Source organism: Micropterus dolomieu, linkage group LG12 (genome assembly GCF_021292245.1).
Source record: "Micropterus dolomieu isolate WLL.071019.BEF.003 ecotype Adirondacks linkage group LG12, ASM2129224v1, whole genome shotgun sequence".
NCBI classification, from domain to species: domain Eukaryota; kingdom Metazoa; phylum Chordata; class Actinopteri; order Centrarchiformes; family Centrarchidae; genus Micropterus; species Micropterus dolomieu.
In genome coordinates this window covers 26,388,038-26,414,353 of record NC_060161.1, presented here as the reverse complement: position 1 = coordinate 26,414,353, position 26,316 = coordinate 26,388,038, and the positions used below count along the sequence as shown (strand labels likewise).

Genomic DNA, 26,316 nt, shown 5'->3' with positions numbered 1-26,316 from the left:
GAAAAACCCACAACAGACACAAAGTTACATATTTCCTTTCCATGCTCATCGCTGATGGGAAAAAAATGAGGTAACAACAGTCAGACAAAGCACCTTGCAAAATAAAAAGAAAAAAAAGGACTTTTGCATGTAAATGAACATCCGTTACATTCAAGCCTTTGCCAAACAAGCTCACACAATTCTGATTAAACCTATCACCGCAAGGTAAATCTCTCTGTATTCGCAGTCTACCAGAATTTTTAAATCTGGTGTCTGTGGCGGCATTTTTGTGCTGCTGAGCCGGTAGTGATGTGTTTTACCACCCAGCAATGATTGGTTTGCCAGAGCTGAAGGTGGGAGCAAACATCTGTAACTACAGCAGCACCTCAGTATGGCAGACAAATGTTTCACACTGCAGGTTAAAAAACTGCCATTTCCATTTCATAACATCACAATAGATCATAATGGAAGATTCAGACGCTCATGAAAACTTATTGCTGAATGCTAGTAGTGAATAACAGTTCAAATAAGATTGAAGATCCAATGTGGTTCTAAATCACAGTTTACTGGAGCTTAGATAGTGTAATCAAATAGAATTAGACTGAATCACTGTCATTCAAATATTTACAATGTAATTGCCTCAAAACAATTACAGTTCTGTAAGCCCGTCGGGTCCCTATAGGGCCTGACACACTGACAGCCAGGGCTCAGACCTTTGTTTTTTTTTTATGTTTTTTTCAGGCTTGGATCAAACTACTTTCATTGAGCCTATATACGCGCAGTGTGATTGTCGGTGGCATTGACAGTTATGTTTGAGGCCTTTAATTAGTTTACCTCTTAGTACCATGTGTGTTTGTGTGTATCAGAGAGCGCACACATCAGAGAGAGTATGCATCAGAGAGCATGTGTCAGAGAGAGAGGTTAAAGTGATATTGGTGTCTGTCCCGGGCTCAGGCTGAAAATATTGCAGACGTTGTCAGGCTGGGGCTGGGCTAGGGCTTGAACACCGTGGGCCAGGTCCGGGCTAGGGTTGGAGTTTAAAAAATAATGGCAATTAAAATATAAAATAAAAAAAGTTACACAATTTAACTGGCAAAAGCAGACCGAAAACCTCACAAACCTATAACAGGTCCAAGAATCATGAAAAGATTTTCATGTGTTTTACAAAAATGAATACCCACACTAGCTATTACATTCCAAAACTTTCCAAGGACCCAATAAAACTTTCCCGCCCTTTTACCTACATGCGATAACACAGAGAAAACCATTTCTTGCAAAGAATAAACACAGATAAAAATGTTATTTATCCCAAACAATGTATCCAAGGTCAGAGTCTGGCACGACAGGTACAAAGCAGCAAATCTCCTCATAAGGTGTAATAGAATCCTTAAAACTATGAAAACAAAATAAGTGTGTCTTGCTCTGTTATCTTAATGACTGTACTGACAACACATTTAGTCATAATTAACCCGACAGCAGAAATAAAAAGCCTTAATCTGGCCTAGTTTAAGGTTCGGACTGACATGTCATATAAGTGACAAATCTTTCAGAATAATATGAGTTTGTTGATGTGAACACAGGTATTGTGCCTGCTGGCTCACCTGGGATACTGGATTACACCCAAGCCATTGGTAGTGTTATTAGTAGCACCTGTGATTTTCATTCTAATCAAAGTCAAAATGTCGGATATAAAAGAGCCCTACTATCTAGTCAAAAAAATAACTTAAACACAAGACCTCCAAACCCATCACATACCTAACACAGCATTGGTTAATTACTTAATTTAGCTGCTTAGGTGTCCGAAGATGAATTGCCTTTGTAGTCTTATCAGTAAATATGTGTGAAAGCACCTCTGACATAAGTTTTAGGACAAATATGACAAATATTTTGTACTTTTCATACAATGTTACGGTTTATAGTTTAATTTGCCAAACTTCCTTTAGATTACCCTGAATCTCCTGAAACTTCAGCCTCTCTGTGACAATCACATTTTACAGGTCTAGGCATAGTGGTTTTTGATCTGGACCCTATCCAATGTGGTCAACATGTGAAAAAGGCAGTGAAATTGGAAATTTATAGTATTTTCACAAATATATTAAAGGTTTTACAAATCTGAAAGTGGGGTTTCAGACAGCATTAAGGTATCACCTGCCTAACAGTTAGACATGCAAAAACGTTGGACTGGTCGCTCAGCAATGTAAGTTAAACATGGTGCAGTCAAGCACTTAATTGCAAATAAAGAAGTCTGAGTGGGAGCTTCGTATTTTACTACAGCCTACATTATACACTAAAGGAAGGAGAATGACTGATCATTAAGTCCATGCCTTTAGTATTGCGTTGTGGGCAGAATATTACCACTTGTATTCTACTCTTCCAGTGGCTCATTGACAATTATTTTATGTGTTTTGACAGTACTGTCAGAGTTTGATTGCCACAGTTTAGAAGTATTCATTTGTCATAATGTGTAGTGTGTAGGGGGCTGCAACAAAAACGCAGGAGCCAGCTGCAGGTACTAATTTTGCTCTACTGAGATCAAACTCAGCATGACACGATCATGCAAAAAATATTCTTTCTTAAATGTATTTTTTTTCATTGGTGGCTATAATGTAGTGGCGGCTTTGCCTCAGGAGGTGGAGCGGTTTGCCCGTTAATCTGAAGAGCGGCAGTTCAATCTCTGGCTCCTCCAGGCTGCACGTCAAAGTGTCCTTGGGCAAGATACTGAACCCCGAATTGCTCCCGATGGCTGTTCCATTGATGTGTGAGTGTTAGTTTGCATTCTGAGCATTTAGTCTCATTGTATGAATGTGTGTGAATAGGTGAATGTGATGTAGTGTAAAAGCACTTTGAGTGGTCAGAAGTCTAGAAAGGCACTATACAAATACAGACCATTTACCATTTATACAAATCATATTCGCTGCAGTAGATACATGAGAATAGTGAGGCCTAGGTGGAAAGTTCTAGGTTTAAATCACTTTCACTGTCAAAAAAAAAAGAGCATGGTGGCTTGTCTTTATAAATTGCTCAGGCCTAGCATTCAGCACTGCTTGAGGTGCTGGGCTAGGTCTTAAACCAGTACACACACGAAAACATTAAAGGAGATCGAGGAGCTTGGCAGGGTCGCTAAGGTTACCTCAGGTTAGAATAGCTCAACCTGCAGGCAGCCTGCACAGTAGATGTAAAAAGGGACTTGGAGTGCAAGAATGTATGAAGTACAAAGATTCACTCAAAGTTCAGCAAGAGGCTGTCATATGCAAAACCACACATTAGGAATATGAACCCCATGTAAGCAAATTCCACTACAGGTGCACAACTGCGGTATCTTTTGCTCTTTGTTCGAACACTCATTTCTCCAGTTCATCCAAACAATTAGCCATAATTTCAAAGTGCAGAACAGTGCATAAAATAGAATATAACAAAGGGAGAAGCTTATATATATATATATATATATATATATATATATATATATATATATATATATACACATACACATATATATATATATATATATATATATATACACACACACACACATATATACATATATATTATTGACAATATACATAGACCTAATAGGTCTTTGAATTAAACCAAAACATAATATGCTCTTAACAATAACAAATACAATACTGTAATTCTTATTTGCAATAACATAAAACGAAGAGGTATTTTTCCATTAATGATCAATGAATTAGTCATTAATGAGGTATCACTGAAATATATTGGTAATAATCACATTTCCTGTACACTCAAACATCCTGATACATGAAGGCGCAGCAGTAGAGAGCAATAGAAATTAGAAAATCTTGTCATTCCAAAATATTCAGCAGCACAATGACCCAGAAAAGACTGATTTCATCGCTCATCTATCCATATTTATTTTGAACATAGTCTATATGACCTGATGGCTCCTTCATTATCACAAACTTCGCGCAAAACCACTTTGGAGTACGCGATAGCATCCAGCGCAACTGTAGCAAAGCAGGCTCATTGTTCATTCAATGGAGCTGTCATGCAATGTTACTTTAATCTATTGGCCCACTATATTTTTTTGCTAAGGAAAATGTCTTAACTGATTCTGTGCGCAGAACTTTGGGCATGTCACGTTTTGAAAGCGAATATGAATGTGTGTGTTAATAGTTTGTTATCTCACACCTTGCATCGAGAGGAAGCCGGAGCTTCCCGTCCTTATTATTGCAGTGTTTATTGTTCTTAAATTATCTAAGAGGATTGGTAGCACAAATAGGCAGCCCACATGAGCACCAAAGCAAATAGAGATGTTCTCTAAGGATTTGGGGATATTTTACCTAATTATCATTGTGTTAATCTTTTTTGTAAGAAAGAAATTATGGGGGGACAGCTACCAGTCTCAAAATACTGGCTGTGAGATGCCTGCAGGTTGGCAAATATGCAAATATAATTTTCATCGCCGACGATGATAATTCACTCGGATTTTCATCTTTAAACTTGTGAATTTGGCTGCTGAACTTAATTCCCGAGGGTTGAGGAGTGAGGACCACGCCCCCCGGGCTGCGTAATGTCACAGGAGGTTTACTCGTGACATGCACGGACTTCGCCAAATAGAAATAAAACAAAGTCATCTGAAAGACTGACAGCCTTTCTAACTGTCTGCGAGCCAAAGAGAAACGAACTCACCTAAACAAGTGTCGCGTGTTCCTGCCAGCAACCGCAAACGGTAATGTTAAGTCTTCAGGAGGACAAGTTTCCAAACAAGCGTTAAACACGGTTTCAGGTTGACAAACAGTAGCGACTATATCTACGTAGAGCTCCGCTTCGTGTTTTTATAAAAAGCATTTGTGTTGCTTACCTTGTAGCTTCGTTGCGTTTAAACCATAAAAAAACTCATCTTCGGGTTGTTAACAGGAAAGAAATTAGATAAACTTCCGTTGTTGGTGTCCAGCCTTCAGAATAAAAGCGCAGCCGATTGAAGTTAATCTGAAATCGGATACACATAATCCAATAATCATTCGTTTCAAAGCCAATAAAACTTTGTTGTGTGTTTCAGTGACAATGTTTCCCTTTTTGTTCATGTTTAGTTTTCCATGCAAATTTTTTTTGTCAATACCAACATCTAAAATCACTGTTCCTGATATCAAACCATTATATTTACAACATGCAATGATCAAGAAGCATCAATACTGTAAGGGATCTACATATGACACAATACAGTAAGAGCTATTCGCGTATACAGCATCAGTAGAGTAAATAGCCTGTCTAGGGAAAGAAGTAAGAGTTAACAAAATAGTGCAACCAATTATAAGGAGATAGAAGAAGAGCAGGAAATGCATGTTAGAGGTAAGGGGTTAGAGGAAATGTTTGCAAGAGATGAGTTTTCATATGGTTTTCAAGAGCTTCTTGAAGTTAGAGAGGGCCACACCTGGTGATGTTACAGATGAGAACAGCTGGCCCTGAGATTGCTTTGTATGTGTATCTTGTGTTTAGTTTTTTGGTTGCAAAATTCGTTTGCATCAAGCTACAATTGGCTGGATCGAGGTTGTATTTAAACATAGCATTTGTATTGGAATCAATAATCATAAAGAATAAATTGAGAAATTTACACTAGAGCTGAAATGACCAGTGAGATCCCAATTAATCAATCAAAAAAAAAACTATTGTAATTATTCAAATTCTAATATTAAAATTAGGATTCAGGAATTGTGGCAGATGATCAATCGATAATGAAAATAATTGATAGCTGCAGGCAGCCCTTACTGACAAGTGTTTGTGAAAAGTATTTCATTATTGTGCAGGCACTTTTCTTTTGAACAGACCATCATTTTTTAATTCTTGTTAATATTTTGTGATGTGGCATTCATTTCGGCGAGGTAGGTTTGTATTGACAATATATTTGTCTTAACAGTCATGTTTTAACCCTTAACCTCATTATTATTATACAGTATATTTGTCCACAGACTCAATCTTAAGTCAGGTAGGCTAATACTTTCACTCGGACAACAAATAACCTTAACATCAAAATGAATGGCGAACTCATGGATCAGGTAGAACAAGAAAAATATTTAGGAGTGATTTTAGATTCTCAGCTAAATTTTAAAAGTCATATCAAAAACATCTCAAGAAAAATGAAGGCCAGTATAAAGTGTTTCAGAATGATCAATAGCGGTCTAACATTTGAATGTGCTCATGTCTTTCTAAACACTATGATCCTGTCCCACCTGTCGTACTGCACCACTGTTTGATCCCAGACCAGCCAAACTACCTTAAAGCCTATTGAGAGGCTTTATAACCGAGATAAAAAGCCCATTCGATTCCATCACTGTTACATTTTAAGTAAACATAAAATCTTAAACTTTGTTAATTTTGTTAATCTTAGACATATAAAGTTGTTTTTAAATGTTTGACTGGACTTGCACCTGAGCCACTTTGTAAATTTTTGAACAGGCTTGAACCCTCCAGATCAACAAGAGCTGCTACATGTGGAGACTGTAAAGTTCCATTTCGTGAAACATCTTTTGCCCAAAATGTTTTTTCTGTGAAAGGAGCCAATCTGTGGAACTGCCTTCCTACAAATATAAAGACTTTAACTAAAGTGTCCACTTTCAAAAAACAAACAAAAGCTTGGCTCAAACAGCAGCAGCAGTGTGATCATGCCATGTGAAATGTATATCTGTGTGCATGTGAGGTGTGCATCTGTGTGAGTTCGAGTGAATGTGTTTATTTACTACACTAACTTTTATTGGTGCTAACTGGTTTCTGGACATTTTATTTTATTCACTGTAAATTTTTACTCCTTCATTATCTTAACTGTATAAAGCCCTTCTAGGGACAGGTGTTGCGAATTAGCCACGGCTATAAACACTGTGATACAGGCGTTGTTTTTTTGTGTAATAATCTATGTTTTTTTGTATCTGTCCCTATTCAAATAAACAACAAATAAATAAAATAAAATTTGGAGACCAAGGCCTCAGAAATGTAAGAAAGTTCCATTAGTACATATAGCAATGACTGAGCGTTGCTGTAGCTTATTTAAATTTTCTGTGGTGTTTGATCACCTTTTTTTCACCATAATCCTCTGAATGTTCTGGGCATCTCCCTCCCAGATAAGATTAGATAAACTCCAGAGCAGATGCCTATGGCTAGATGAAAAACTTTTAAAACTGCTATATTATTAACATCTAAACAAATGAAGCATGAAATAACTACAATTAACAGTACTAAATGCTGAAAGTAAGGGGAGAAAAAGCAATAATTTCACTCAGACAAAGTGCTATTCATGTTTCTTTGTTCAAATTAACTAATAAGTGTGATTGCATGTTTGAGACATTTGAGTGAGCAAATTTAGCGCTAAAAATCCTGAGAAATTAGGAAATAGGATTACTTCATAAAAGAGTAAAGATTATTGTTCCTTTGAAAACACACCACTATAAGGTGGTTGAGACACATTTCAGAGTTTTAAATTACATTTATCCTTCAAATGAGCTTCTTGTGAAGGTCTGATATTTTTACCTGTTGTAAAGACAATATTGAAAGGACTCCATATGTACTTAAATATCTTTCCGGGAGGGGAGAAAATTGAGAGAGTGCCAGATACTTTATCTTCCTTCACTTGATTGCTGTCTTCAGTGTCTGTATTTTCTATTAAGCAGATGTATCAAAAAAAAATCTTTATTAAAAATCTTTAACAGAGAAATAGTGACATAGTCCCTTCACAAAAAAATGATGAAAGGCAATCCTGCTAGATGGCAGTACTTAATTAAACATTTTATTTATTTATTTTTGAGTTATTGATTGTCATACAATTTAAAACTTATTTAGTCTGTGTCTGAGTGCTGAAATTCTTGTATTGCCTGTCTGTTATGCCATACAATGTTAGAAAATGTAAGAAAATTAACTGTAACTTTCATTGTTGGTGACCAGGTTATGAACACATAATTGGCATATCAGCGTCAGATGTAGGTAGTGTACACTGGGTCTGTAGTGGCGATCGTACCGCAATCAAGCCACTTGAGGGAATTTGAATTCTTCTCCAACGCGTTATAGTGCAAAAAATCAGAAATGCCATGTCATGCGGTTAACACTTTATTTTAAGCAGATTTAAATGACCTACAAAACATCGCTGGTTGCATGACTGATGTAAACCGAGCTCGTAAGTATGTAAAAAACAATAAACACGATACTAACGGTATATAGGACATGACAAAGTCCATCACGAATATACACACATGCACGGTTGAAAAACTGTGTGGCTTCCTCAGATCTTAATTCTCCACCGCTGCTCACCTGTGTTACCACTGTAATTCCTGACTTTGCCCCCTGGTGCGCAGGTGGAAGAGCGTCACCGCTATACAATTTACCACAAACACACAACATATAGCACACATCAAAATTGGCTACAACAGGAATCCATTTCTCTGTAAACGGCTGCCTGCTGAGCCCATAACGAAGCTGATAAAGATAATTTTTAAGGTGCTTAATTCATGTAACAGAAAAGGTAAGGCAGGTCTCACTTGGAGTCATTAACAGACCCTACATTTGTGTGTTCATTGACCTTCTAGCTGTAGCTCTAGGGTGACAACAGTTGGACTGATAAGGGAGAGACAGGTGTCAGGCTAGCAGACAATAATGTTCTCTGGGAATATGTTTATAAGAACTCACTGGCTCCACAGATTAGAGTGCAAATTATGGACTTTAAATTCCAGTGTGACATTGGTAATGCATTGAAGTCTACACATCAGACAGATTGGCTGTTCATGAAGGCCAGTCAAAGATGACCCAAGAGGAAAATCTACAGACACTAGGGGGAAAGACAGAAACATAACTAGGGCCTAGATGTTATCCTTCAGATTTGGTGTTGGCATTTCACGTGTTCACGTGTTGTATGCTGGAACTCTGCATCTCCTCAGCAAAGCTCAATAAACAATGCTATGAAAACGTCATCATCATCACAACTGGACCTGGCTCGCTTTATTTTCAGAAGAACAGAAGCTATGTGACAGAACCAAAAGACTACATTTATGGGCCTGACAGATAAACATCACTTTAAAGCTCTGTAAACCTGTGAGGAGCTGCAGATTCTCTGTAGGTTCACTGTCAATGTGAAATCCACCCCTTTCACATTGTCACATTGTTTTGCTACATTATTACAAGGCTACATTTTGATACAATGAGATAGCAGCTGAGCAAGAATATAAACATGAATAAAGGGTCTCTGTGTTTACAGAGATATTACAGAGATTAGTCTAATCTAAAATTATAATTTCTTGATGACTTTAACAGCTGTTCTGCACACAGAAATCTATAAATCATTTGATGTCATAATAGCAGTTTATAAATAACATTTTACGTAAATTAAAAAGTCTTACGACCAGAAATATAAACAGATAACTTCCCATCCGTTCGATGCTTTTGGTCACTTGAATCCAGTGGTGGATGAAGTATTTAGATCCTTTACTTCTACTAAGACCTCACTGTAAAAATACTCTGATACAAGTAAAAGTATGCAAGTATAATTAAGTAATAAAAGTTTTTAAAAGTATTTCATACTTAAAATGTTGCATGGCTGAGGTACTGTAATACATTTGATCAGTTGTTTATTGTTACTCATGCATTAATGTAAAAGCAGGATTTTACGGCTATAGTTGAGGTGGAGCTAATTTTTAATTATCCATTAATCCACTGACTTTTGTTTTGTTTGTAAAAATTCAGAAAATATTCAGATGTGCCATCCCAATTACACAGAGCCCAAAGTAACACCTTTGCAATGGTTGTTTTTTCCTGCCTCAATTTATATCATATATAGTTAAGTGAGTGTGTTTGTGTGTGTGTGTGTGTGTCATGAAGGGGAGATTGACCCAAAAGATGATCTGTTATATTTTCAGCTGTCATCGCTACCCTGACAAAGGCCTGGACTCATGGGGGTGACCAGCATGGAGAACACACACAGACACACACAAACTCGGGCTGTAGGCACGCATGGAGGCTTCGCACACACCTTCACATTACATGCACATCTACAAAACTGCCCAGTGTAATATCCAGTTCTTAGACCATTTTTGGATACAAACAACTTGTATTATTACTTGCTTCCCTGCCTTGACACTAACCCTCAAACTACAGCGTAACTATCTTTTGTTGTGTCTGCATGTTCAACAACTTCATGCAGCTGTTTCATGTCGTAATGTAAGGAAGGTTAGAGTCTCCTCATCACACCACACAGATCTGATGTTTTGTCTCTCCAGTGAAAAGGAAGCTATTCAAGTCTGTACAATTGCAAAAGTTTTGCTCAGCCGAGCATAAATTCTTTGCAATATTTTGAGTTTTTTTCCTCCCAGCATTTATATTTAGTATTTGCTAAATTAGAAAACAAAGACAGGAAACACTTGCAGACAGACATTGTCCTCTTTTTTGTATGGTTTGAGTAAATTCATTATCTCAAAAATACGGGTTTAATTAATTAAAGTAAAAGAGGTCACGTAGCAGTTCTTAACTTCAAATCTGACTTCATGATGAAACACAGTTCATGTTTCAGAATGATGCGCCTTCGTTGGTCCACAATACCAGCTCAGTGTGAAAGGTACAGTTGAAGAAAAAAAATCTTCAGTTTTAGCATACCAGAATCCTTCTTTCAGTTCTCTGTACCATTAATGTTCGCCCTACTCCATCGTCCCGTCTCCATCTCTCCAGCACTGGTTCTCAGGGTTCTTAGGCAGAGGCAGCATCGACGTCGGCTTGGCTCGCTGCTTCCACCTTTTTCTTCTGGATATCCGGCTGGCCGTCACTTGACAACGTGGATGTAATACTTGTAATGTTATGTTAATTAATTAAGGCTCAAGTGTGTGAGATTTAGGGGGATATTGGCAGAAATTGAATATAAGATCCACAAGTATGTTTTCATTAGTTTGTAATCAGCTGAAAGTAAGAACCTGTGTGTTTTTGTTCAGGTCCTCTTCTATGAAATCTGCTGTTTTTCTACAGTAGCCCAGAACAGACAAACCAAACACTACTTGTGTTGTCTCTTTACTCATTTAATGACTTCTGTTTTGTCATTTAAATGCTATTGGGTTTTATTGCTTTGGATGAGTCATACACTAGGTTACTCTATTAACCAACTAGGTTACTCTATTAACCAGTAGTGTTTTATAAGTGATCTTCTTGTTTTTATAAGATGAGGGTTTCCAGGACTGGAGTGTCTTAATACTGGATTAAATTTCTATTTTTTCTAAGATAGCTAAAAATAGAGCATGTTTTTTTAGCTAACCACTCTTGCATTCTACTCTGGTGGTTACTGCCTTATCCAGTGCGGCGACATGTTGCGCCCGTGGCATAGGCTGTTGCCCAAGGCGCGACATGTCGCCACAAGAGAAAGTTTTCCACTCATCGCAAATCAACTCTGCCCAGCTAATGTGACAAGGCGATAGTAATCAAGCGCACCTCGTGCTGTAAGTCCAGACAGTTCTGACAGTAACGAGTAGTAACGTAGCTGGTAGACTTTTGCAATATAAACATCTAAAAACTGGTTTCACATGCAGTGTGCAGTCCCAAACTGTGTTGGTCAAATGGTCTATGGGAGATACCAGCAGAGCAATAACGTAATGCACAGTAAGTATAGGGCAGGTAGACTTAAAGAGGTGGTATTATGCTTTTTTTTTTTTGGCTTTTCCCTCTCCTTTATTGAGTTATATCTCTTTTTTGTGTATGTAACAGGTTTGCAAAGTGAAAAAGCCCAAAGCTCAGCCCAAAGGGAGTTCCCACCTCCCACAGGAAGCACTGCTCTGAACTGCTTTAAAACAGCTCGTTTCCCTTCCTTCACTGTGATGTCACAATGAAAACGCGTCATAAAGCTTGCCAAGCAGCTAGCGGGGTCAGGCACGCCCTCAAATCAAGCTAGTCTGAGCGGAGGCCCTTTGATTTTAGTTAAGCCCCTTTTCCACTGCACAGTACCAGCTCGACTCACCTTTGTTTGGTTTTCCATTGTGCAAAAATTGTACCTGTACCTGCTACCAGGTACTTTTTTTCATATAACCTCCGTTGAGGTTCCAAGCGAGCTGAGGGATACTAAAATGTGACGTGAAAACACAGCAGACTACTGATTGGTCAGAGAGAATCATCACTATTCACTGCATCATCATTGCGTGCAACAGACAGAGGCCAGCAACAGAAAATTTTATATTTTACAGTTTTCATATGTAATTTCATCACTAAATCCACTTCTGAGAAGTTTTGAGGTGAGAAATCAGCTGTGTAGATTTCGAATATTGACAGTTTTACGAGAAGTGATGGCCGAACAAAAATGTGCTTGAAAGTTTTTGGACTTGAGGAGCTCCGCAAGTGGCTGCTGCTCCCGCCGTCACACAGACCGCTGCAGCAACAACGGCAGAGGAAAACACAGCTGGAAGGTTTTCATACTGATATCTGTCTTTACATTCTGAGTAATGTTGAAACATTTTAACTTTAAAAAGAGAAAGCTGTGTGGATCGCTGGTGTGTGTGTCGCATTGAACATTACGTTGCGGCAGTTGTGTGTGGCGTCGCTATGATGACAAGCTACGTACTATCTCTGGGTACTATCTGCAATGGAAAACGGAGCAGGGCCGAGTCTATCGATTTGGTAGCATTTTTCGGCAAGGCAGCATAGATCATCAGAACACCGGCAACAATTCAACGTTTAGTCCTAAAAGACGATGCAAGTACGACTCTGTTTGGGCCTGGAAATTCACAATCACAACCTGTAAGTATCCTTTATTGGTTGTGAATTATATTTAAAATAAACATGGCAATGTAACTTCACAGACTGTTCAAGTGCAGAGTTGTTGTAAACGTTGGCTAACACAGCTAAAGTTATGACTATAATTCTAATGTTCCACCTGATGTGAAAGCTACTGAGCAAACGTTCAAATTGTTTGGCCAATTTTTATGTAAAATTGAGTTGAAATATGGTGATTTTTGTAGTGGTTTATGGTAAGATGTAGAACAATGATGTTGTGTGGTTGTGGACTGAGTAACTTACACCATCTGCTAGGTTACGGTCGCAGTCTGAAGCGGCTTTGATTTGGATCACACTACCTTGTTTCTTACGACCCGCCCTTCTCTACTTCTGATTGGCTAGTAGTTCTTACCTGGGAACTGCGCATGTGCAACTACCAACAGAGATTTTGCACAAGTAAGATGCATCACTCTGTAGCTCAAGAGCGGAGCGTACAACACAGGGTGAAAAGAGGAGCTGCAGCAATGTGCAGTATGAGAAAAATATGGTGTTTTTTGAAAATTAAACCATGTAAACCTGTTCTGGTACAAACCCTAATTAAGATTTTGAACCTGAAAATGAGCATAATACCACCTCTTTAAAAATATTGTGAATTCTCATTAAATGATGACGTTAGTCTTTTAGTATTGAGACTTTTTTCTCAACCTGTCAGAGAACACAGATATGTGGGAGAGATTCTGAAGGTGCAGAAAGTTTTGAACACGAGCAGAAAACCTGCTGAAACACAGAAGCTATTAAAGTCCAGGAGTTTATAACTGACTGTCTGTATTAAATTTCTAACTCCAGGTTCAAAATGTTCCCTAGTCAACCCCTTTCTTCCTCTCACTGGCAGGTTTCAGAGAGTGGGGCACTGAACATAATCTGTCATGAGTTTCTTTAACAAAATGCAGCCAGTTTGCTGTTTATCTGTAATGGGGTGTGTAGGTGTAGTCAGTGGGTGTCCAGAAGAGGGGAAGAAAAACGAGACAAAATGAAAAGCTTATTAGTGTCTCTCTGATGTCTACCAAAAGAGAAATGTATTTATGTTCAAAAAAGCTATAAACCATTGCAGTCTTCACAAAAATCACTCTAAGCTTCACTGAACTTTTACTGGTCCCTTTAGGCAATAGGTAAAATCCTCCTTTTTTTTTAAAAAAAAAAGGAGTACTTCTTATGCCCCACCAAAGTCTCCTCCGGAAATCTAGGGTGCCCAACTTAAATAAGGAAAAGGACAGGAATGGCCTCACCCATTTTTCAAACATTCATTGACTTCTAGAATTTGATCGTCACATATTTGTCTTCGCATTATTTTTTCCTTTAATGGGCAGATGGTCCTCCTGTCCAGTAGTTGCAACGCCGATTTGCTCCAGTTCACAAATATATAATCAAATCAAATAATAAAACATATCAGGTCTCTACAAATTATGTCAATATAATCGTTTCAAATTTCCAATGCATAAAGGCCAAATTTAGTAAGCCACAAAACAAATGAGCATTTCTTCTCTTATACAACCTTAAATGCATGCACAAATAAAAATCGTCTTAAATGCATCACTCCAAATTCAGGATAAACATTAAACCAATTTATGACAACACTCATTTCAAGTCTTTCTGACTTCATAAAGGAGAGAAATGGTTGGTCACATTAGCAAATGGTGCACTTTTGCTGATCAAAACAGTTATTTTGATGTCATCAGGGAATGCATCATTACAGAAGACAAGTCTTAAAGTTTACTAAAAATACAATTTTTACTTGAAAAATTAAATAAACTTAAGAGGCAAAACTTGATCTTCCCCTTATCTTCACACCTCTTTTCACACTTTCCCTCATGTGAACGAGATATATGCTCGTATGTCTTAAAGGATGCCTTTTTTATTTTATTTTGAGTATTTAGTTTCCAGCTAGAGCGTACTTTAGCTTCCTCTTTACTGGAAATCAACATCTAATCTAAGACATGATCATGTACAACCAAAGGTCTCTAGAGGCCAACAAAGGTCAGGGCACAAGACACTGCAGAGAAACACTTCTTAGTAAAATATAAAACAATTTTTCAAATAAAACATCTTTAAAACTTAATTTTAGTACTTATTTAATATGAGCTAAGCAGTTAACAATAATCAGTCTTAAAGCACAGGCAAATCATCATTTTACCATGTGGCTTGTATATATGTGTCAGGCAGTCAAATGGTTTCTATGAAGGCCCCCCAAGGACCAGAACCTGTGTCCCTTTCTTCACACTTCTCATTCTCACAACACCCTCTCTTGCAAAGAAAGGATACTGTCTTGATGGAAAGTCCGATAACCCCTCTCTCCAACAGTCCACGCTCTCTGACTGACTCTGGAACATGGCCGGATTGGGTGTCAGAACGTACTGCCGAATTAGTACCTCATTTCTGTCGATGCAATCGATCAGGCACCAGGCTCCCCTTGGGTGTTGGTAGATCTGCAGTGCACACCTCAGTCGATTCATCCGGTGATGCTCTGGTGGGTACTGGGTGCACAGGAGTTGTGACTGTCTGAGGATACCGGGTCCCGTGTTCCAGTTCCACACGGACACAGAAGGGAGTTTTCCGTCTCGTCTCTCTGGAATCTCTCCCTCTCTGCACCAGCAAATCCTGGACCATATCTTGTGATCTGGATAACACCGGTGTTGGATCCTGTTGTTGTCGTAGTCGAGGAACTGCAGAAAGACAATTTTCTTTGTGACTTCAACGCGTTGATCTGGGCAATGGGGAGTCCCTTTACGGTCACTTTCGCTGATCGCCATGGGTTCTGCTCCTAGGTGTGGATTAGAAGAACTCAAAGCACTCGGACCAGGCTCAGTCCCACGGGAGCTACAAGTACCCTGACCAGAGGCCGTCAGAGAGAGTTGGACATGGGTTAGTTTCACAGGCTTCCACGGTGAAGATCGACATTTCTTTCTGGCTCTTAAGGTAACACCCCAGCTGCTTTAACTGCCTAACCTCCATCCTCATCTTATCAAAACTTTTAAACAACTTTCTAATCGTATGACCTATTTCGATTTTCTTTTTTGGAGGTTCTTTTGCTCGTACAGTGACAGATGCCTCAGCAAGAACAGCATTTTCATTTGCAACCCTTGAAATGGATTTGCCTTCTTCCCTTTCTTTTTCGGGAATCGGAGAACTCGGACCACTCGGTTGAGTTTCTCCTAGGCAAATCTTTTGGGCGTCAAAATGTGCTAATTAATGGCTACATACTGCACAGTATTTGTGAACAGCTACATCCAGAAGTTCATTGTCAGTGTCTACAATGAATGAACAGTCCACAGTTAAGATCACCAGATCTTTAGACCTTTAGATATTAAGGCAACTACTTTAGTAATAATGAAAAAAAAAACAATGACTCTCACAATCATCTGATGTAGCTGTGACAAACCTTTTATTTAGGTAAAATCCAGAATAAAGCGCAGTGGCACTGGGGCTGGTAATGTGCAATGAATAAAATTATTCACAGTTAATCTTGCATTGCAGCTAAAGTAATAGGCTATAGTAATGTAATAATGCCACATATATTATATATGAATGTGGATCAAACATACAGATGAACCTAGTATTTATTTTCATTCTTTACGTTACACAAGATTAATAAGGCAAGCAGAGAGTTGTAAAAATCTTGAATTTTCTCCACTTGTTATCCTGTAGTTACAGGACTGTTTGCTGTATTAAGTATCTACTGTTCTCCCATGCTCGTAATCACACAGTAACGATGGGGTATGTGCTGATCTCCAAATCTTCTTCTGTATTTACACATAAACAAGAAGGCAAGTAAGGGGAAATATAAAAGGTATATTCTATCATCTGGTTTATTCTCTGTGTTGCTTTCCTTCTTCTTTTTTTTTATCCTCCTCTGACAAAGATGCAAGTGATGGCCACATCATGCTACCTCCTCATTCTTCCGTTGTTTCTGGCAATAAAAGAAAAAAACAACACATAAATAATTGTTACTAGTTAAGTGCAGTAAAGTAAACTTTAAATTGACTCCACTACCTAACAGAAAACATGTCTTAGTAACAATTCACAATCACAATTGTTACTAAGACAAATAACTATCAAGCTTTTATATTTTCTTTACAGTCACAATTTTAGCCTATGGCATTTTACACAGCATAAATTAGCCTAGTGGCTAGTGGCTAGCTTAACAATTTAAATGACTTATTTTTACTATGTCTTACTCACCGCTGGTAAAATCGCGCATTTTCAGCCTGAACGTATGTTTTGTTGAAACTGCAACTGATCGTAGTGAGATCGTAGTGAGAGCAATAAGCTGATGGACTGCAGAGTCGTTTTCAGGTGGCAGAAGCGTAGCTCTGCTGCTGGGCGCATGACGTAAACACGTAAGCGCGAGCTCCCTGTAACCCATAGAGACTGCATTGCAGCTCCCGCAGTAAAAAATGAAATGCCTTAACATGAGAGTCTGTGAGAGAGATCAGGGCGGTCACAGCTAACTGTGTGGTAGAAAAGTGCGAGAAAAATCCCCTGCCTTTCCCTGTTTGGTGGTGCGTCGCCCAATCACCCAAATGAACAAACCGCCCCTGATAAAGAGTAAGGAAAGAATAAGAGCCAAAGAAAAAATGCATTTCAGTCCTAAAGCATAGTCTCACAAAACATTCTGATTATACAACACTATTATAATGTTGATTAAGAAATGCATTTTAGCAACCACACAGCAACATAAGTTTATAAAATTTTAGTACAAACAATATAATCTTCTGAGATGATTCATTAAAGGGTGAAAATAAAGAAATAAAATGAATAATAATCCAAAAAAATTTTCTCTTGCTAAATTTTCTGTCAAACTTTGTGGTACATACTCATCTTTGCAGTATATTTAAATATTAGAATACTGAATTAAGGTTTATTTTGTTTTTTAACAATTTACAATTTGTGGATACACAACACCATGTTCTCTTGTCTTCCAGTGGGCCTATATGTTTCAGGGACAGAGGCAGAGTCATAGTAAGGCCCGTCTCTCCTTTGTGTAATGGTCTAGGAATAAGACAGCACATGTTCTGGACAGTATCCAGCTGTTTCACAACACTGTAGACTGCTCCCTTTCAAAAACGTTTTTTCATTAATTTAACAAGAGTACCAGGTTGACCCCTTATCAGGTACAGAGGCATCAAGTTAACTCAGGTGTGAGTTATTGACTAAATAATCATGTCCTTCCCATAGGTGTGGCTATACCACGGAATTAGTGCACGTCTAAAAGCCAGACTCAATCACATTCAGTATATACTGTATAGCAACAAATAGAATAACACTATACATAATTAAATCACAGAAGAAACACACCCTGGACAAAGAAGATGTGTGTGGTTTACATACTGATTGCTGAAAAGTATCCAAACCAGGTTGGAGCTATGACGGGGGATTTTAGGATAACTATATTTCAAGCAACCTGAGGTCCAGGCATCAGTTCCAGTCCTAGTTCATCTGTTCTGTGGATTCTCCCTTTGGCTATTAGAAACTTAATGGCTTTTCTCAAACCCCATATAGAGTAACAAATTATGCTCTTATTATTCCTTGAATTTGCAAGGTTTCCCATGAAGGGTGACAGACACTTATAATAACTATCTGAGCCTGACAGTGGCAGAAACAAGCACTTTTAGTTAATGGATGTACATAAGGGTGGACATTTACCCTGGATGATTATATTGTAGCCAGTTTCGCAGCTGCCTGCTGTAGGGATTTCGCTCAATAACGGGCCAATTTATTGACCCTTTATTGTCATCTTTCATGAAACATGTTTTTTTGCTTCATATGTATAATTTTCAGATTTCTGATATATTTCCTCCTGCAGAATGAGGAGATGAGGAGGTATTTCATACTTTGGAAGATGAGGATGATGATGAGGGGGTATTCATCTTGTGTAGCTCATCCCATAAGGTAGGAACCAGAGCTTTAACCCCGGCCTCCAGGTCAGACTGTTTGAAAACAGCTAGAGGGACAAAGATGAAAGATGAGTGTCAGACAAAATTGTTAAAGTCTCATAGAAAGCCTCCATTGTAAGTTTTAAAAATGAAGAGTTATATTATGCGTTTGATTTTGTAACATTTTTATATTTATTGATGTATTAGACTAACAGACAAATAACTGGTGACAATACTGACAACTGATTAATTAATTTAAATTATTTTTATAAGAAAATGCCAACCTTCTCTGGTTGTAATGAAAACAATCTTTGGTTCCAGCCCTAAACTGCAGATCTTGAAATGGTCTTTGCTTACGTGCATTCAGCATCTCACTACTGCTTGACTTCTTTCGTCGAGGGGATGAACCCATTGTAGGCGATTGCCTCTCATGGTTCCTCCATGGTGGCGATCGTCTCTCACGGCTACTCCTTGGAAATGCTTGTCTGTCGTCATTCCTCCTTGGTGAGGACTGTTTCTCATCTCTCATCCTCTGTGACGTTTGTCTATCAGGGTTTCTTGAATGTGACCGATAGCGGGAGAAGGTCGGACGGTCATACAATGGGGAGTGAAAACGAGACCTGAAAGTTGGGACGAAATAAGTGTCCAATTAAACTAATGATAATTTAAAAATGGAATTTTGTGTGTGAGTGTTATCGAACTACCTCTTCATTCTACCCACCAAGCCATGGTGGCGACAGGAGCAATTTCCACAATGCACAAGGGTTAAATAACCTAAACGATCAACAATCTGGCTCTCAGGCAATTGGATTTCTGGTACGCATGAACTGTTATGCAGTTTGAGAAGTTGCACGATCCGATTTCCCTCATGGCTACAATCAAAAAACAATCTGTCATTAACTGTAGTTTGTTTTAATATTTAAATATTTATCATATATATATATTCTTACTTTTTGTTCATAAAGCGCTATCTTTCTCTCTTTTTGTCAGCACTGAGGAAGCAGCCATCTTGTTTGGAATTGTTACTTTAGCTTCTGCTCAGTGCGAGCTTCACATTGTGGTCGGTCAGTTGACCCATTAAGTGTGAGCATAAAAGAGGCAGGTTCTGACTGTGCAATAAGGCCAAATAAAACATGTAGTGTGAGTTAACACAATGTGTCAGATCTATAGAATCACAGTGTCTGCCCAGAAATTTAAGAAATTTAAGAAATTTACCTGGTCCCGAGCACTATCTAGTGTTCCACTTTGGGTGTCTGTGACAATTTTGGTATCCCTGACAATCTGTAACATTTTGACAATAAAAGCCAACGGTGTCGGTGTTGAGGCAAGTGGTCATAAAGCAGTTATGTTTGGGCAATGCTTCTAAAGTCAAATAATATCGAGGAAATGTACGGGTTCTGCTGTAACTGTAACTGTGGAAAAACCAGAGGAGATACCTTGAAGAAGTTGATCGTCCATAGTCAATCACTTTACTCGGCTGGAGAACAGCTGTTTCCTCCCGGCACATCCCTGTCCCCACGCTTCTGTTGGGTTGGGGTTCGGGGTAGGGTACTGACTGAACTGCTGTTGTAGCACTCTTGGCCTTCTGAATGTGTATTTGGTGCAAGATGAGTGGCAGGTTATCAAGAGTAATCTGGTCTTCGGGGAGGGAAATGAGATAGTCCAAGTCCTGTTTTTCAAGTCCAAATTGCAGAAGGATGTTAGCAGCTAATTCAGAGGCACCACTGCTTGCACAGTTAGACGAAGCAGATGATGGACAAAATTTAGAGTCATCAACAGTTGGAATTTTGTAGTTTGACGACCAGTCCAAAGAGCTACTTCCACTTTCAATATCTGTGTGTCTATGTGCTAGAGAGGCAGAGCTTGAGGAGCGTGGGTGGGAGGCCTTCCCTGTGCCTGAGGAGAGAAACTCATCCCTTTGAGTGCTGGTAGAGCGAGTGCCCTGGTCTATCGACTGATGCATTGGTTTGCAGAGAAGCACCTCCTCTTCTCTGGTTCTGCTAATGTGCATGTCTGTGGACTTCTCTAAGTCGTTGTTCATTATGGTCCTACTCTGTTCAGGCCTGTAGCTCATTGACTGAGACATCAGCGACAGAAGCATTCCTCCAGGGTTGGCAGGAGTCACTTCTTTGTCTTTAAACTGGGCACTCCACACTGTCCCTGGGTTGAACTTTGGGACCCAGAGGCATTTGCATTATGCAGGGGTTGTTAAAGAGATTGATGGCCGAAGTAGCCAGATAGGGGGTGGTGTAGGTATGTAGGGAGCAGGTGTGTTGGAGTTGGCCGTAAAGGTTGCAGATCAGCTGCCAGCAGCATTAGCGTTGTTTATCCGCATTAGTGCTAACTGACAGTTGAGCCAGCTGCAAGGAGGCAGGAGCGTCGAGAAGGGTCGCAATGCTTTGATAACAATTCAAATCTGAAAGGTAAAAGAAAAACAAAGGAAGGTGTCATTGAATTGGACTGTACTTCAGCTTCTTGGATGGGTAGCATCCATCATCTGAAAGGTCTTGAGTTGGTTCTGTTAGATACAGATTCATTTCACTTCCTGTTCTTTTATTAATGGCCAGTATGTCATGTTTTTCTTTTATCAAAATTATTTTGAAAATCACAACCCATTTAAGAAATGACCAGTATTGTATTGTTAAAATTGTAAAAAGAAAAAAAAAAAAAGACAAAAAAGAAAAAACCCCAAACAATTATTATTAGTAGAATTATTCACACTAGAGCTGAAATTAATGGTTAGTTCTCAATTAACAGATAATGGATCAGGGACTATTCTCATAATCAATTAATGATTTAACCTTGAGTTCCCAGAAATTTTAGTAGCTATTTTTAAAAATGTAACCATTACTTGAATAATTGAGAATTATTAGATAATTTTAAAGATTAAACAATTATTAAAATAATCGATAGCTGGAGTCTTCATTGACATATAACTATTTAATTGTGATTAGCATTTCTATGTTGTGTATCTAGGAACTTTTATTTTGAAGAAACAGACCGGAATTTTTATTACTATTAATATTTTGTGATGTTGCATCAAGTTAAGTGAGGACAATTTGTATTTATGACAACATATTTGTCCTAATGTCTCATCATTGTTATATATCATCTTGCCCACAGACGTCCTATAATCAGTCTGTTATGTTACGTCCAATAAGGTAATGTTTGGATACCAAAACCAAAATAATTGCTATTATTATCAGCACAAACTAATAAACAGTGATGACTGAGTGTTACTGTGCAGTTTATTGTATTTCCTCCTTAAAGCTATATGTGTTATCATTATTCTGCCACACAGTGGCTACTCTTACAGAAATTCACATTTTATTAAGGCCCCTAATAATATTTTAAACTCCTTATATGTGGTGAACATGTTGATATGAAGAAAATAGGCAAGAAGATGTTAACACCTCACTTCCCTCCCACAAAAGATGTGATCAAAACAGATGCATAGTGTCTAATAATCTTTGCAAGAAACAGAAGAAGCTTTTAGGGTCTTAGATAAACAAAAACCTGAGTTAGTCTGCAGAGTAACTGAACTCAACACTTAAAGGCTGTGTCCTATATACAATTACAACATGATTAAACATCACTCCATCGCTCTGTTCCCACCTCTTTCTTCACTTTTTTGAAATATCTTTACTCTCGTGATCGTGTCACATCGTAGCGACCTTCATGTAGAACACAGTGGTCTCTGTATGACCAGATTCAAGGCAATCCAAGTTTGCACAGAATTTGGTGGTGTAATGCTGCAGCATGTTACCACACTCCTTCGTTTGTTCTGCCACACACATGCACACACACATCACAGCACACAGAGTGACACAGCAGTCTACACACACACATTCGTTTGTTCGCACACACATACACACACACACACACACACACACACACACACACACACACACACACACGCACATAAACATACAAGCACACAAGTGCTTTCATCTGGGTCCACACATTAATGTGCAGCATCTACCTCCCCTTACCAATAACAGAAGGTCAGATCCCCTCTAATGATCTCCACATTTGTGGCTGGAAGTAACCTGAACCTAGATCAATCAGGAAAAAGTTTTATTTTATGGATTGGGGTTTTGTATATTTTGTTTTGTTAAATCCTTCCATGTGTGTTTATGTGTACTTCATTTCCCATCTCTGTGTTGTAGCGAGTCCTTGGTAGGGCACCTGATCTAACACAGGTTCTGGTCCACCTGATCACTAGAGTCTAGTCCCAGGATGGTGATGGTAATTCTGTAAGAGTGTAGCAGTATGGAATTACTCACCAAAGCAGGAAGAGGAAGAAACACTAACAGACGTCCAATATTGTACGTGTGTGTCTGTGGCAGTCAAGTCTTACACAAGAAGAAAAGATGTCACAGTATTTCACAAGGGAGTCTCTGTGTGTTCTTTCAAGAGTGAAAGGGCCTATGCTACGCTAAGCTAGCGTTAAAGAGAAGGGTTCGCAGATGTGAAGAACATGACAGGTTAGGTTCTGTTGTCATTCAAACAAGGTATGATGAGATTGGCCTACAGACAGAGCATGTTCAGCTTCCTGCTTTCCACAGAGCACATTCATATATGGCTAACCTTAACACAGCTTACTCTGTCCTACATTAAAGCACTGCACTCTCAAAAATTCAGTAGCAAGTTAAAAATATTGTCACAAAATGACTAAATCCTGAAATTAAAATACACACTCAGTCAATATAAATGTCAGAATCAATGCACTTGTCATATATGTTGATCTTTATATTCTCTTTGTCATATTTCTGCTTTAAAACTGGAATATAAATTTACGTTATCCACATCATTAATTATCATCACTTGTTTACCCGTTCTTCTTCAACTTAAAACATCATGATGGCTCCTGTTCTCTGTCTGACTGACTGGTGTTGATCTTAAAAACTGGTTTCAGTTCCATGTCAGCCACTCTAGCAATTGCAGTTTTATCACCATCTAAAGCAAACTCGGCAACACATTTCTTATCTGACAAAACACTTTTCTCGTCAGTGCCGAGCACTTTGCTCTGCCAGATAAAATCATCAGCCATCTTCCATCCTCTCACTGGCAGATTCCAGACAGTGGGGCACTGAACATAATCTGTAATGAGTTCCTTTAACAAAATGCGGCCAATTTACTGTTTATCTGTAATGAGGTGTGTAGGTGTAGGCAGTGTGGATGTAAAAGTAAAAGAATACTGACTTACCAGTCCAGAAGGGGGGAAGAAATGAAGACAAAAGGAGAAAAGGCATTTTAGTTTTTCTCTGATGTCCACCAAAAGCGAAACGTATGTATTGTCAAAAAATGCTAAAAAGGGTTTTAAAGTTCTCACAAAATCCTCTAGGCTACCTGAGCTCTTACCGGTTCCTGTGGGCAATTGGTAAAATCACCCTTGTTAAAAAGGACCTAAATCTCCCCATCTCCCTACCAGAGAGCAATAATCTAAGTTTTTAAAAGAATGAAGAGCAAAGCAATATTAAATATCGCCTAAGTCTAACCAACAAGGTCTCCTAAAAATCTACTACATCAACTTCCCCGGAGCTCTAGGGTCAGCAACTTAAACAAAGAAAAGGACAGAAACCATTTCTAAAACGCTCATTGGCTACCAGAACTTGATCATCACATTGATTGATCTTTACATTCTTAGGTCATACTTCTCATTTTATGGGTGGTTACTCCTCCTGTCCAGTAGTTGCAACACCCCTTTGCTCCAGTTCACAAGTTAATATCAAATAAATAATACAAACATCATGTAGAAAACTATGTTAATATAATCTTTTCAAATTTCAAGTTTCAAAAAAAGTCCAGATATAGTAGGCCACAGTTTTAAAGCAAAACAACTTTGTTTTTTGCATTTCTTCTCTTATAAATCTTAAATGCATCACACAAAGATTATAACTGACATTAACCCAATTTATGATAACACTCACTCCACTTGCAGTCTCGCTGGCCTTTTCACAATAGTTGGTGTCACATTAAAAAATAGGGCCTTTTTTACTGATCAAAATATTTATTTTGATGTCAACAGGGAATGCATACAGGAAACACCATTACAAAAGACAAGCTTTACTTAAAAAATAAAGTGAAGTAAAACTCTTGACCTTCACTTTTCTTCAAACTTCTTTTCACACTTCCCCTCATGAGGGCGAGATATACGCTCGTGTGTCATAAGGGGCACCTTGTTTGTTTGTTCTTGAGATTTCAGTTTCCAGCAAAAGCGGACCTTAGCTTCCTCTTTTACAGGAAACTAGCATCTCATCAGAAATTTGATCATGTACAACCAAAGGTCTCAAGAGGCAGGGCAAAGGTCAGGGCACAAGAGACTGTAGCAGAAGTGTCATTTACACTGGGGACGCTGCGAACATGTCCCCACCGCATTTGGAAGCATTTGTTAAAAATGTCCTGAAAAATAGCTTGCACCAAGAAATGTTAGATAACAAATGAAAATGCTTTGAGAAAGGTTTATTTGCAAAATAAGAAAACATGCAATGCAAATTTAACATAGAAGAAAAAAATGTGCATTGCCCCCCAAAGTAACTAGTTAAATAAACAAGCTTCTGATTACTGCATTTTATTTTGTTATATTTTTATATAACAACAAGTATCACCTACAAGCTGAATTGTTTTGTTTCCCTTTACATAAATTAAGATGTTTCCACCATAAATTGGAGCAGAAAATGTCTCCAGTATGCCGGAAATTAAGTGTTAAACGCTCCAATGCTCCAATCGGGGGACCCAGACCGCCGCTCATGTATTTCAGCATTTCCTTTTTCTTCAAATAGTGTTAAAAATCTTTTTGTCTCGTTCTCCTGCATCGTCATGTCTCGTGACCGAAGTGTATTATCACACCCCTAATCTGAGCCCTTACGTCCCCACCGCTTTTCAACACACAGTTGGGCTGTAGAGACACAAAACTTATTAAAAAAATAAAACAGTAGTTTAACAATATTTCCTTCTTCAAATTGTATTTTCACAATATGACTTAAGCAGGTAATGATTATCTCTCATGAAAACAAAGGCAAAACACTTACTATAATGGAGTATATGTGTCAGGCAGTCAAACCGTTCAACCAGGACCAGGGTCTTTTTCTTCACATTTATCTCATTCTCACAACAACGCTCAGGATTTTGTTTCCACTTAACTCCCTCTGCTGCACCTAATTTTATTTGTAAGTCTGTATGTATTGTTGTTTATTGTTTTTATATATTTATATTTATATATATCAACATAATTACATGCTTTTTTTTGTATGGTTTAAACAGTTGTGACGTTACTGTGCATATGACAATAAACTTCTTGAATCTAATAACACTGACTTTTCACAGACATACATGTCACCAAACGAAATCAGCTCCTGTGTACATAAGCAAATTTTTCATGTTTCAGTCTTGTGGTTACTCACTCTTTGAAGTCTTTTTCTTCCTTATTTTGAAGTGTCCTCTTGTGTCTTGTCTAAACTTTTGCTTTCCGTGCCTGTCTTTGTGGATTTTTGTGTTTTGTTTTTGTCGCCAGCCTTCCCTGCTTGGATTATTGCTTTTCTTTTGGTTTCTGTATTATGGATTTATTTTGCCGTATGGACTGCCTACCTTGCCATTTATGTAAGTTTTCCACCGTTACTTTAATAAACATAGATGTACCTGCCCCGCCTCCCAGGGTAGGCCTATTTTTTTTGCTAAACAATACAAAAAGGGGTTCCCACGTCTGCTGCATTGCAGTGTTTCTTCT

At 38.3% G+C, this 26,316-nt stretch overlaps 2 protein-coding genes across 9 annotated transcripts in view; both read right to left on the bottom strand.

Moving 5' to 3' along the window:
- Positions 1 to 4,877, bottom strand: part of LOC123980427 — a 76,791-nt gene extending 71,914 nt beyond the window's left edge. For 4 of the 5 annotated variants that reach the window (XM_046064807.1, XM_046064810.1, XM_046064809.1 and 1 more), the window contains exon 1: positions 4,805 to 4,877. The gene's annotated coding sequence lies outside the window, so the exon portion shown is untranslated. Of the gene's footprint in view, positions 1 to 4,632; positions 4,649 to 4,804 lie in introns of those variants that run through there. The other variant, XM_046064808.1, reaches the window with a different exon arrangement.
- Positions 4,878 to 14,264: 9,387 nt separating this feature from the next.
- LOC123979739 lies at positions 14,265 to 26,135 on the bottom strand. 4 transcript variants are annotated; one of them, XM_046063759.1, is made up of 5 exons: positions 25,994 to 26,135; positions 20,024 to 21,003; positions 18,945 to 19,207; positions 18,546 to 18,655; positions 14,265 to 15,542 (listed from the first exon to the last, which is right to left on the bottom strand). In XM_046063759.1, the coding sequence occupies exons 2-5, from the start codon at positions 20,686 to 20,688 to the stop codon at positions 14,889 to 14,891; spliced, it is 1,692 nt and encodes a 563-aa protein (XP_045919715.1). In that variant the 5' UTR covers positions 20,689 to 21,003; positions 25,994 to 26,135; the 3' UTR covers positions 14,265 to 14,888. The 4 variants fall into 4 exon arrangements, with proteins under 4 accessions (XP_045919715.1, XP_045919714.1, XP_045919718.1 ...); XM_046063758.1 differs by lacking the exon at positions 25,994 to 26,135 and adding an exon at positions 23,797 to 24,099; XM_046063762.1 differs by lacking the exon at positions 25,994 to 26,135 and adding an exon at positions 22,203 to 22,303.
- Positions 26,136 to 26,316: the final 181 nt, after the last annotated feature.